General features: G+C 42.7%; 1 protein-coding gene across 1 annotated transcript in view; it reads right to left on the minus strand.

The window, feature by feature from the left end:
- Window positions 1-4171: 4171 nt before the first annotated feature.
- Window positions 4172-14318, minus strand: part of PFC1 (Ribosomal RNA adenine dimethylase family protein) — a 58941-nt gene continuing 48794 nt past the window's right edge. Inside the window, exon 10 of the mRNA XM_087372638.1 lies at window positions 4172-4362. Coding sequence (XP_087228764.1) covers window positions 4285-4362 — 78 coding nt within the window. The 3' untranslated portion in view covers window positions 4172-4284. The remainder of the gene's footprint in view (window positions 4363-14318) is intronic.

The following is a 14318-nucleotide window of genomic DNA, read 5'->3' on the forward strand; positions in this document are numbered from 1 at the left end:
ATGGCTTTGATTGGCTTTTGTGGATTCTCTCGTGTAAGGATGATCTAATCTACTCTAGTCTAGATCTAGATCAACCATCGAGCGATGTAAAAGCAGCAAATAATTCATTTTCTTTGTTCGTTTTAGGTGCTGGGTCAGATTCGTCGATGTAGAGGCTGATGTGCGTGAAGGAAGTGGATTTGTCGTCGTCTCGCTACTACTGCTGAGGCCCAAAAGTGTGTGATACTTACAGTGAAATGTTTGTCTGATGTGATGAGCACGTAGAGCACAAAAAATCCAGTGTTTTCCCTTGTTGGAGCGCCCTCAAACTCTTCCTAGATTAAGAGATACGGCTTACTCTAGGTGGAGGACTAAAAAGGATGTAAAATGATGATATGGCACTCAGAGTCACATTCAGGGGTGTGTTTGCCAAGAGGTGTGCTAGTGGAGTAGTGTGCTGAGGTGCCACTGTTGAGATGGACTTGATGATGTGGCTTGATGACATGGCCTGATGATGTGGTACCTTGAACAGTCAAACTAATGATGTATCTAGTTGACTTGGAAATGTTGACATGGCAATCGATTGCCTCCAATAGCAAAGATGGATTCCATAGGGTTCTTGACATCATTAGCGACACTCAGCAGATGGACTGTGTACCAGCTCAATATCAAGAATGCTTTTCTCAATGGTTACTTAGATGAGGAAGTCTACATGCAACAACCAGCAGGTTATGTTGAACCAAAAAAAAGAGAATCAGGTTTGCCATCTCAAGAAAAGTCTCTACAGCTTAAAGCAAGCACCCAAAAGTTGATATAGCAGAATCGATAAATATTTTGCTAATTTAGAATATGTGAAATCCAATGCAGATCATACTCTCTACTACAAAGTTCAAGGGGAAGACATTACTATTACACTTCTATACGTAGATGATATGATTATAACTGGAAGCAATGATAGCTTCATCAAAAGTCTAAAACAAGAATTATCTGCAGAGTTCGACATGAAAGATCTTGGACTTCTACACTAGTATCTTGGTATTCTGTTCTGGAGAAACACACATAGCACCTTCATGAGTCAGCTAAAATATTTTGACAGCCTCCTGAAGAAGTTTCATATGGCATATTGCAAGATTACAGCCACTCAAAAGAGTCTTGAGATACATCAGAGGTACAAGACAGTTTAGAATAGAATACAAAGGAAGTCATGATACTGTGATAATGACTATGCCGGAGATCATGACACTGAGAGATCCACATAGGAATATGCATATTTCCATGGTTAAGGTGCTATATCATGGTTATCAAACAAACAGCCAATTGTTTCTTTGTCTTCAACTGAAGCAAAATATAGAACACTCACTCCAAGTGCATGTCAGGCTATATGGCTCAGAAGACTATTGTTAGAAATAGATTACTTTAATAAATCAAAGCCAACAACAATATACTCTGATAATCAATCGGCTCAAGCATTGTCAAAGAGCACTTTATCAGAGAAAGAGTGTTACTTGGTGACATTACACTACAACATTGTGATAGCAAGGAACATGTTGCAGACATCTTTAACAAACCACTTGGCAAATAGCTTTTCGAGACACACCGACAAGCTTTTGGTTTGACACAGAGGAAGGAGATTCCCATTAGTGGGGTGTGATGAAATATAATGATCAATCCTTCTTCGATTCCTCATAATCATCATCTTGAGAGAAGGCCTACTTCATGATGTTGGTCTTAAAAGATGGTGTTGAGAAACCATCCCAACATCATGTGTTTCATATATGCATAGCACTAACCCAATGCTATAAAGAAAAGGGTTAAATAAAAGAGTTTGTATATATTCTACATTTTCAACTAAATCTAGTGTACAGTTAGTCATTTGTGGTGTGCTCTCTAGGTGTGCTATCCTCATCTCCACTCTTCTCCTCTCCCCTCTTTTGATATTTTGTCACAAATGCATGTGGCCTTGCACATGCTCAAACACACATTTTCATGGGCATGCTCATGCTCGAATGCATGCATGAGTGCATGCACAAGTTCGAGCATGCAAGTAGAAAAAAACTAAACTTTTAAACATAACGTAAATTTGGACCCAAAGGCTAATTTTTTCCTAGCCTAATCGCCAAGAATATTAGGAGGAAAACTAGTCTTGAAGTAAGACTCGTCCAAGTTATGATCACATTAGTCTTTTATGCCTATTTCTCACCCTTCAATGAGTTACATGTGGTTCCTAGACTGTTTGAAAAGGGTATGTATGTGTGTGGATGGATATGCCCGCGTGCATGCGTGCATGTTTGAAAAGGATACGCATTTGTGTACGCATATGCTCGCGTGCGTGCGTGAGTGTTGGTCGAGAGGGAGGGGAGATGTGGCAAGTGCATGAAATATAGGAAACATGTGTTGTCAACCTAGTAGGTCCACGTGACATCAAATATCTTTTCTTGTTCTCTTTTCATTTTGATAGACCAAGTAGTCTTTCTTGTTCTTGTTTAGCCCAAATCTAATTTGATGTGAAATACATAGATGTACTTGAGAGATGACTAATTTGAAGAGAGGTTTATAGATGTACTTTAAGACCCTCATTATGTGTAGTAGTACCTTTTGAACTCAAATATGGACAAGCTTTCATAAGGAACAGGTAGGGGGCGAGAGGGGCAATGATCTGAAAAAATGAAAGAAATGAAACAATCAAGAACACAAATTTCAATTTGTAAATTATGAATTAGACCATTGGTAACCTCACAATACTATGATGCCTATGTAGTGATCTAGACCAAATGACATTATTGGACTATTGCTAACCTCAAAATACTATGATGCCTATGTAGTGATCTAGACCAAATGACATTATTATAGAGTGGCCACCATAATTTCTAAGTGCAAAGGACATGCCATTAATTAAAATGTCATATGAAGAATTGTCTTTCTAGATTAGACCTATGTAGTCATTTAGCTCAAAGGACATCATTAGAAATTCAAGCTATTTTAATTTCCAAGTATAAGGAAAACAATCAAGAAGTAAACACTAAGTGGTGAGATTACCAAATGACAAAGAGGTCATCAATCTAGTCTAAGGTCTAGATGAGATAAATTTCCACACGTGTTCAAGGTTGCTCATATGGAACATGCATCAATTGATCACAAGACAATCATCCAACCCGAGTATGGACTTGTAATGCTGACCTAAGTATGACATCATCCTTTGCCTTGAGGGGTATTCTTGCAAATCGGTGTGACATCTTGGGCCTCCTAGCATGCAGCTAACTCTACACATACTAGATACGCAAGGGATGTACCCTCTATGAGCCAAGATTTCATCTCCAAAGTGACCACTCCATGTGCATTGTAAACTTGAGAGAGGTTCTTTAAGTGGACATATTAGCTCCATGATCCCAACAGCAACTCCATTAGCGACGTACAACCAACTCCTGAACTTCTATAGTGTGACAAGGACATGTAGCATCCCTCATCTGCTCAAGTCATAAAGCCCTCAATGTGCCACCAACTAGAAGGCATAGCAAATCTTTTGTGGCTTGTAATAGGTCCAAATAAGTGACCATCAATTGGATATGACTATGTGCAATACCTACCCCTCAAGCTAATTCCTCTCATGTAAAGAGAAGCCGCTTGTTGAAGCCCTATCAAAATGCAAGTGGTCTAATAGAAGAAGGGCAACACGATTGTCCACATAGAATTTCTAATCTAGATAGGCAAAGATGACTCTCCAAGGTCCCATTGCACCTTTCTAACAAAGGGACATCCCACAACTAGAGCCACGACAATACAAAGTCCCTCTTGGTACCTAGGTGGATAGCCCAACGCTTGCCCAACTTTCCCACTACCGTTATCCTCTGCTAGTGGGTCCTCTAGTTGAAGCCTCTCATCCTCCAATGATGGCAAGATACCTGACTCTAAGAGGAACAACGCTAGAGAGCTGTTGCAATGGCTAGGTATGGTGGATTCTAATTTGCTAGAGTGATTGTATGATACCTTTAGAGCACCACCTACCTCATTGCTAATTACTAATATGTTGACCGTCTCATAGACAGATACTACAAATCCTCTTGTTTGCCTAAGATATGCTTTGTGATATGTGTACCCCTAATAGCCTTATGACTAACTATTGATGCCAATGATACGCCACTTTTGTTGGCTAAGATGTATCTATAATAGCATTGCATGTGAAGGTGAACCCTCTTTTGATTATACTCAATGGTGTGAAGTGTAGCTCAAAAATCAAGTCACACAATTTGAGCGATAGTATATTGACGGAGTGTTGAGATTACTTTCTTTGTGTCGTGTAAAAAAAAATCATCTCACTGTGCTACAGAGGGAAAGAGCATTGTACAATGCAACAAATTGATCAAGAGAAAGTTCGCCTGGCCTTGCCTGCAACAAAAACATGAACACTTGAGCTAGTATGAAGGCAAGAGTAAAATATATAGAGACACATGCTACTTCCTTATAAGGAAAATTTTGATATATTCATCCTTAAGGCTAGGAGACCTAGAAATGCTTCCATCTAGGCACAAGTATATATCATGATTGTTAAGACATGCTAAACATAGCTCATTAGCTATGATTGAGACGGGCATTTTCTTAAGACTCTAAAAAACAAGACACTTGTAATAAACAAATATATTCAAAAAACATTTAAACATACATAAAATAAAGGTTTCAAGTATAGGTCACATGCCATTGTATGATGGCACACATTAGATTACTTGAGCACAAATAAATGGACGGAGAAGCAAATTCATGCCACTATAATTCTGAAAATGCATCTTGCTCATGAGCGATGAGTGAGAATAAGGCAACGATATGCATCTCAACATGCCACTTTCTTCAAATGTGGCCAAGCAGACATGGACAACCAAGACGTTGCCATGCAAAAAACTCCCAAGATGATGCAGCCAGTCTAAAAGCTAGAGAACCAACAAGGGCAAGTAACAGACTCGAAACTACCCGGACTCCTCAATGAGAAGAATGAGCAAACTTAAAGAAAATTCTAGGAAGCAGTAAATGTCTCTTTAAGGCTGACAAACCAAGAGAAGACTCCAACCAAGAAATCTTTGCAACCGGCAAAGAAGAACCTGTGGTAGGAAGACCACGAGGGATCCATACATATGGTACGTACGTACGTACTACATGTGTGTGTGTGCGCGTGCGTGCGCACGTGCGTGTGAGTGTGTAGAGAGAGAGAGAAAGATATATTAGGCCTATGAGACAAAGTACAACCACCAAATGACTCATACAAGCCGTAGTGGGCTGAAGCAAGTAGTATAAGACGAGCGCAGGGAAGACAAACTTGGAAGACTATGAACCCCCAGACTATTTCAACAAATGAAGGGTGAAGACATTATTCGAGCAAGGGTGGTTGTGACGACCTCCAAATAACTATGCAAAATCGAAAGACGGTTGGAAGACCAAGAAGGACAAAACAATGGTCTAAGAAGGTTGGACTCGAGATACAACATATCGACCGAGGTCAAAAGCAAAAGAAGGATTGACTCTCTCTCTCTCTCTCTCTCTCTCCACAAACTCACACAAGGATGAACGGATGAGATCGTGAGCTTCATTGGGGTCAAACAAGGTTGCCTACTCTCACTGACCTTGTTTGGCCTCTATAGAGTCTTTTATGAGGAAACTGGGAGGTGTTGGTTGTTCTCTCGCCGGTTACTTGCTCCAGATCCTTTTGTACGCTGATGATGTGGTGCTATTCTCCTTGTCTACTGAGGGGCTCTAGAGATATTTAGATGCACTACTGGCTTGAGGGTCAACTTGGTTAAAGCCAAGGTTATGATGTTCAACACCTCCAAAGCAACCGCACACAGAGAGCAGTTTACTTTTGACGAGGCACCAATTGAGATCGTTTCATCCTACACATACTTGGGGGTTCTGTTTCAAGACCTACCTAAGTAGAGATTACGCTTCATTGGCCCGACTAGAGAGACGGTGCTTCCACTCGCACTTTCAGGACCCACAGACCAAGGTTCTTCTTTTCAACTCCTTCGTCCGACCCGCGGGCATGTACGGTAGCACTTCTTGGGGACCAGACCTCTCTGGCAGAGTGGGCTTGAGTGGAGAGATTACAGGTTCTCCTTCTCTCACAGATGATACACAACAGCCACTTGCCCCTCATCAGATCATCCAGGCTGAGTTCGAGGCATCTCCTCTGTAGTTAGATGTGGCATTCCAGACTATCACTTATCTCTTCCGAATGCGTGCATACTGCTCATGTACCACAAGGCGACGCAAGTTACCTTGGTTGGCACTAGCATCTTGTATGGCACTAGCAGCTCAGGGTTATCAGAGATGTTGGTACGCAAGCACATGCAGGTGGTTTGAGAGATTGGGTTTCCATAGACACGATGTCACCCTTCCAATACAGCATTGACGCTCCATTTGTCCCATTCCAGGGCAACGAATTCAACCCAATCCACCGGGAGGATCTCCCACAACTGCACACATTCAGGACCTAGCTAGCACAGGCAGAGCTCCCTGTGAAGCTTAGCTTCTATCGCGACCACTACTTGCACATTTCAGCAGAAGGTTTCATCATTCCACCAGGATGCACCCAGATCCACCTACCACACTCACTCTTGCTCTTAGACAGATACGTGTGTCGTCACACCGGCTTCGTATCAAGAGCACGCGTGCAGAGGGGATATCTAGGAAGAGTCCCATCTGCACTTTGTGTGAGCGCCATGACGTGGAGTTAGGGGAGCACTTTCTTTTCTGTTGCCCAGTCTACTATGAGATTCGTGGACGATACCATTTCCTTTTTCAGAGACGGGTTCAAGGGCCTCTCCTGACGACTCCTATACCCAGAACAGAGATGCCTAGTAGCTTTTATTCAGGAGGCAGTCCGACATAGAGAGCATCTCATCAGATCGAGGAGACAGGAGCAGGGGACCATGACCGACCCATCCTAAAGTACGATCATAGAGTTCTTCCACGAAGGGCAGGTTGCTATCACGATTAGTAGAAGAGGAGATATCCTAGGACCGAGACGCGACACACCAAGCAGAGGATAGACGCATAGATCACATTCACTGACATCTCTCTTCAGGCTTGGGATGCAACAACCGACTAGGTTATAGTGGCACTCGTCATACGTTGAGTAGCGACCACGAGGACACGACAAGTTACTCATCCAGATTGCAAACAACGATCGATTACTAGGTTCCTGTCTACACTACCTAATCCACCGTCGGGTGTATCTTGATGTTCTTTATTGTATTGGATCCATAGTTCCCAAGAGTTTCGAAAATAGGGAGACAAAAACGAGTAAGAAACTGTGTTTTGGAGTTTCGATCACCAGAAGAAACGGTGGACATGGAGTTTTGATTTATAAGGTTAATAAAATATATTTTTTATATGTAATTATTATTAATACATGTGTCATACAACAAGGCCTAAGAGGACAACAAGGAGGAAAGGAGAGGGTAAGGGCTCAGGAGAGAAAGGAGAAGAGGGCAACGGCTGAGGAGAGCAAGAAGGAGAGGTTGGAGAGGAGAACAAGGAGGAGAGGAGAGGAGAGGAGAGGGCAAGGGCTGAGGAGAGCAAGGAGAATATGCTAGAGAGGAGAGCAAGGAGGGGTAGCGGGCTGAGAGGGGGCTTGTAGGATGAGAGGGAGAGCAAGAGGAGAGGCTGGAAAGGGAGGGCAAAAACCAGCCTACCCGCCGATGGGGTTCTAACTTCTTACTCTGTGGTTGAGGCATGTGTGCATGCGTGTGTGCGTGCGTGTGTGTGTGTGTGTGTGTGTGTGTGTGTGTGTGTGTACTTTTGCTTCTATAGCTCAGCATTGGTGTCTACAAGCTCTTACATTGCTGCTCTATATATACATTTCCTTGGATAAATTCCAGAGGCACGGCAAAAGCACAAACCCCCCCCCCCCCCCCCCCCCCCAAAAAAAAAAAGAGCCTACTCGAAATGCTATTTTTGGTTTCGGAAATGGCAAACCGTTTCAAGTGCCCAGAAATGCCGTTTCTGTGCACTATGATTGGATCAAACTGTGATGATGATGCTAGGATGGCTGCTTAGGTTTTTTGTGGGCATGTATTATGATGTCACTGACTATGTCTACACAGTTTTCTAGCATGGGTTAATAGCTCCATTCTTTTGCTCACTATATCAGGTTTTTCTTAAATCTCATAGACCCATCCGTCTTTAGCAAAGTTTAATAAAATCTCTCTCTCTCTCTCTCTCTCAACGAGAGATACAACACACAAACAATGATTTGAGAGTCGTAAAGGTGTACATAGCCAAATGTGTGGGTAGTGTCAAGGTGAAATACCAAAGGGATGTTTCGCAATTTTTCTATTAGTATAGTGTTGTGTCAGCGTTTATATTCATCAATTGTCTAAAGCCAAAAACAAACAGACAAACTGAGAGAAACGAGATATCCCACCCATGGAAGGGAATGGTCATGGGTGAAGACTAGAGTAGTCTTAAGACAAAAGAGCACCAGGAAACAAACTGGGAAGATTGTTGAACTGCCAAACTAGTTCAACAAACGAAGGGTGAAGGGTCGAAGGCCAAGGATTGCTAATCAAACAACAAAACGAAGAACCATTATTCCGACAAGGACAAGTGTAAAGGCTCCCGAATAACTAATAGACTTATGAACGAAAATACGATTGGAAAATGGAACTAGTCTAAGATGGTTGGATTCTCTTTCTTGACACAAAAAGATACGACACATAGACAAAGATCGAAGGAGAAGACAAGGAGTGACAACAAAATAGTGTTTAAAGGAGAAAGCAACCAATTTGTACATGTTGTGATAATGCAATACCCAAGGAATGTTTCTTAGTCTTTCTATGAATATAGTGTTGTGTCGTCATTTATTTTCGTTGAGCATCCTAGCTTTAAATCTGCATCACTGTGCATAATGGAAAACCGAAGAGACGAAGTTATGAAAAGATAGAGTAGATTATCTTAGACATTTGAAGAAATGTCATGATCCTATAGTTGTCAAATGACGAAGGGCACATTTAGATAAAGTTACTTTCTTTGTAGAACCTAGAGCTGTCTATAGGTTAGAGAGAGATTAAGCAAATGCCAAGGCCTTAATGCTTGGTGAAGTAGAGCTAGGCAAAGTTCTTCGGCATCAAATTGTGCAATAGTGTTGCGGATGCACTAGATGTGCTCATGAGGAAAGAAAATTAAAAGAGGACGGAAGCTTTGCAACATTGTCACATAGAGAAAGTAGTGAATGGAAGGCGGTAATGAAATGTTCCAAGACTTACCTGAAGAATTACAACAATGCATCAATGCGGAGATACAAAATAAAGCAAAGCTAGTGTTCAAATACAATCAAAGTACAAAGTGTCAAAGACCTATGAATCGAATACGCACAAAAAATACCTTGTCATAGAAAGTGTTTGAAGGAGTGGACGAAGAAAGAAAAGAGATGATTCAGATGTTCCTAGGAACGACAGCCTAGATAAAAAATCAATCAAAAACTCGTGATGAAATACATGATTACAGGGATTGGATGAAAGAATGTTCGTAAGCAATGAGAATTCTGATCATTGAGGTAATGGAATCAATCAATAAAGAATATGTATGTCAGGTGTATAAGAAGATGAGAGAACAAGTAGAGCAAGAACATGCCAACAGCAAAGAGAAGATTTGATGAAATAGATGAATGAAAGAAATGAGAAAAGAGTGGAAAGTTCAAACTCGAGTACAAAATTTCCCGAAGACAACGAAGAAGAAAGGATTGAGAAAGGCGAAAGTAGACAGAGTTCCAAATAAGAAGCTGAATCAGTCATAATAACGAAGGACGACTCAAGAATCGATTCCCCTTCAAACCCCCAAGAACAAATAACAAAGCAAGCAAAAGGTATGAGTAAGTCTTGGAACTTTGTTCCACGACCAGCTAATAGGAAGTTCATAGTCTGCATTTCTCAATGGCCAGTTACAGGAGGATGTCTATGTTGAGCAGCCTCCACACTTTCAGGTTAAGGGGAAGTAATTGGTGTACAAGTTAAAGAAGGAACTATGGGGCTCACAGACAGTTCTTAAGATGCCAACCTCTACACATTGGTACAAGATGGTCTTATCATGCTCAATGAGTTGATGTTGATGACCTTAAATCTCTAGAAATCATTGTAATGTGGTAAGAGATACACAGTCATGCTTCAAAATGAGTTTGAGATGACGGATCTAGGAGAGCCTCACTACTTCCTTGGTAGGAAGATTCAAAGGACAGCTGATGGAGCTTTCTCAATCAACACAAGTATTTCTTGGAGGACTTGAGAGCAGTCCATCAATTACTCCAATGGATCTAGGGAGTAGACTTTCCAAAAATGATCCTTTCCGCTTGGTTGATGGTACATTGTATCATCAATTGGTGGGATGCCTTCTTTATCTCACCAACATATGCCCTGACATTTCTTTTGCAGTTGCAGTGTTCTCCAGTATTTAAGGGAAACTGATCTTTAAGTATAGAGTGCCTCAGATTGGAGTGGAGACATTGATTCACGCTAGTATACTACAAGTTATTGTTTCTTGCTTGGACCAGGTCTCATTTCTTGGTCAAGCAAGAAATAGCAGATGGTGGCTCTCTTGTCGACACAAGTAGTAACAAAGCAGTGAGAGTGGCTTCATGCAAGGCTGTCTAGCTCAGGAATTTGTTAACAGATTTGGGAGACACTCAAGATGATCCTTCATCAGTCGAGAGTGAGACGAAAGTTGCATCGCTATTGCACAATCCAGTGTTCCACTATCGCACGAGGCATATTGAAGTGGACTGTAATTTCATCCGGAAGCTGATTGAGGATGAGGTGGTGGAGCTTTTTCATTGTTCGACAAAGGAGAACGTAGCTGACCTTAAAAAGACGCTTTCTCAGAAGCAGCTGGAGTATCTTCTTCGGCGTGTGGTTATTGGCCCCACAGCCAGGCACTGACAGGGGGTATCGAAATATTCCGTTAAGGGTTGCGCCTGCATGTGAGCCCCGTCAGGGGACATTAGGCTTGCCCACGGATGATTATTTGAGGTGTTATTATGGCCTAATTTTTGGGCAGGCACCTGAAAAAGGGAGATTTGTGCTCTTTTAAGAGCCTGTTTTGAGAAGGGTGTTTGCCCTTGTTTCGGTGCAGTAGAAGCACAGGAGCAGCCCCCTTTGTCTGCGAAAGTACCCGGCATATAGGCAGCAGGGCCAGTCGACCAACAGCAGGTCGACCAGCCAACCAGATTGATTGGCTATCTAGTCAGCTAACAGACCTGGGAGCAGGGGCCTATATAAAGCCCTCTTCCCCCTACCCATCCCACCCCCTGCCCCATGTTAAATCCCAACATCTCAATACTCCATCTGACCTGCGACTCCCTCTCTACAATTGAACAAACACAGGTGCACAAAGGCAATTTGTCTCCCAGCAAATTCAACACACAAGCAGGTCGACATTTTTTTTGTTTTTCTTTTTTCAGTACACTGGTTGTGTATTTACGTTACTACTCTTCTCCTGCGTGTTGGCCCCCTTGACCCTAGAAGGCTCCTACCTACGCATAGCCTCTTGTCAAGTGTCAACCATACTATAATTAATCTAACGGTTGAGTTTTCCTTCACTTTCCCATGGAGCATTTTCGTAAGAACTATCTTTCCACTTTACTAAATATTCTTGAATAATCCTATCGTGTGTACACCTGTCTTTAATATCAGGAATTCTTTCCGGTTCAAGTGAAAGCACTAGGGTCAATTAAATCTCTGAGAGATTCTTCTCCAAGCAATTGCTTTTTGTAACGACTGGCATGAAATACTGAATGCATTCTACATCTTTCTGGTAAGGCTCACTTGTAAGAAATCTCATCAATCCTGTATAATATTGTGAATGGGCTACAATACCTCGGAGACAATTTAGGTCATTCACCAGTTTTTTGGGTTTTAGAGCTTCGTTCACAGGATGCAAGCAAGGGTGAAGGAGGGAAGAGATCGACACACCTCCATCCATTGCCCAAAAACTATACACACGTACATTCACACGAAATCTACCTTATGTGCAATCAACATGATCCTGCCCTCCCAAAAACCTCCAGCGTGTTCGACCCTTCCTTTTTCCACGCTCTCAAGAATATTCTATCCTATCCCCCCAATCAATTTTCTCTCTTTTTTTATTTACATCACACCTTAGTCTTTCAAAATCTAATCCCCCCCCGCCCCCCCCCCCCCCCCCCCCCCGAGCATGACCCTACACAAGCGCATTTAATACATGACTTGGGCTCTGACCAGTTTGACATGCTATGAGTCTCATCCAAAAGCCCAACTCCCGACCTCCTCCTTGTTGGAGATATCATAGTCAAAGAGTGTGTTAGTATGAAGTGTTGGTGTGCACTACTAGGTGATCTAGTACTAGTCTATGTGTGTGTGTCTTGTGTGAGTGCCACGTGTCATCATGAGACTTATCCCATATGCACTAGGTGCTAATGTGTGAGTGAGTAGCCTATATAAGGCTGGTTATCCATTTCAGGCTGCTGTCCACTCTCACGAAGCTATTTTCGATCATGACCTCCTTGTCTTCCAGTTCTATCCTCATGGCGGAGTTTAAGGGGGAAGGTTTTCCCACATGGCAAACCAAAATGCAGCTTCTCCTTATGCGTGAAGGAGTTTAGGATGTTGTTGAGGATGACCAGGTTGAGTTAATTGATCAACAACAGCAAAGGATTTGGAAGAAGCAGCATGCTAAGGCCATTGCCCTCATTGGTCTTTGCATAGCTAACTCTCTCATCCACCATGTGGATTTCAAGTCAACAGCTAAGCAAATTTAGAGTCGCCTCAAGACCTTTGGTAATAAAATCACCACTCTAAAGTCTTTTTGAAGCTCAAATTCTATGATCTGAAAATGGAAGAGAGTGATGAGTTCAGTGATCATCCAGCCCAGTTTCAATCTCTTGTTCAGCAACTCTCAAGTTTGAAAAGTGTCCCTGATGATGAAGATAAGATGGCTGTCCTTATGAAGAGTATGCATGGAATTTCTCGCTTTGAGCACACTCTTGGACTAAGAGCTTATCCTTCACATCCTTGGCTGCATTAGTTCTTGTTGTACCCACCAAAATATTGAGCATCCTCACACGTAAGGCTCACATGCTGAGGAAAAGGCATCTCATCACATACATCTTCAGGCAAAGCCCGGTAAGAGCGTAAGGTATCTAAAAGCATATTTAACACTGACCTAACTAATCTAACTACCTACTAACCCCCAATTCGACTAACCTAAGAAAGACTTAAGGGGACACACAACGATGATGGCTACGAGGCCTAACGCTGACCTAACTAATCTAGCTACCTGCTAAACCCCAGTTCGACTAACCTAAGAAAGACCTAAGGGGACGGACAGCAACATATGGATGGATAGCGGCGAGGCCTAACACTGGTGGCAGGGGGACGAGAGGGTGACGACAAAATTTATGACGGGACAGGCATCTACAGAATTTCAACGATGCCTCATAGTGCGGCGTATTGTTGAATGGACTTGTCCGTTGCAATTCCTTTATGGGTGTCGTTCACCTCTTCTCTTCCATTTCCCTCCTGTGTGTTATTTGAGGGGTGAAGAGTGGGCGTTTGCCGCTAGTTGTCTTGGCGCAAGTGTCCTTTAGACGGGATTGCAGAAAGAATCCGTGCTTTTGGAGGGCACTAACTCCACAATGGCTTTGCGGGAAACACATGATCAGAGTGAAAGGTTGCATGGCAGATGCTACTGTTGTGCATCTAGTGTATAAGAAAACGATGTCCCGATAGTTTGGGGAATCCCGTCAGCCTTATGTACACATTTCTACCCCAACACGCAGTTGTCTCGTCACCCGCTCACGTCTAGATTGTTGCTGTCTTTGACGTCAAATCATTGGATTCCTTTGTCGGTCAAAGCACATATCAATTCCGCTGTCCCAGCTCAGTCGGCTGCTCTTTGCTCAGTCAAAAGCAACACAATTCACCACTCATGAAACTAATGAAAGAGCCCAACAATGGTACAACGATTAGCAGAAACGAGGTAGAAAGGTGCCAGGGGCTTGGGCTCTAATACCAATGTGGCAAAGGAGGCAAGGGCAGATTGGAGGAAGGGGGATAGAATTGCGCAGAAGGGAGAAAGAGGAAGGGGGAGAAGGAGAAGGAGGGAGAAGAGAGGAAAGGGGTAGAGGGAGAGGAAGAGAGAGAGAGAGAGAGAGAGAGAGAGAGAGAGAAGTGTGAGTGGAAGAGAGAGAGATAGAGGGGGATTGGGAGAGAGAGTGGATGCAGCATGTAGGAGGAAGGAGGAGGAAGTAGATAGGATTAGATGTCACATCCAAAAAGTGTACACTGAGTGGGGGATGGAGATTTATATAGTCCCTCCACACTTCCCAC

The sequence above is a fragment of the Dipteris shenzhenensis genome, chromosome 3 (genome assembly GCF_047967505.1).
Source record: "Dipteris shenzhenensis isolate YYH24624 ecotype China chromosome 3, Dip_SZ_1.0, whole genome shotgun sequence".
Lineage (NCBI taxonomy): Eukaryota > Viridiplantae > Streptophyta > Polypodiopsida > Gleicheniales > Dipteridaceae > Dipteris > Dipteris shenzhenensis.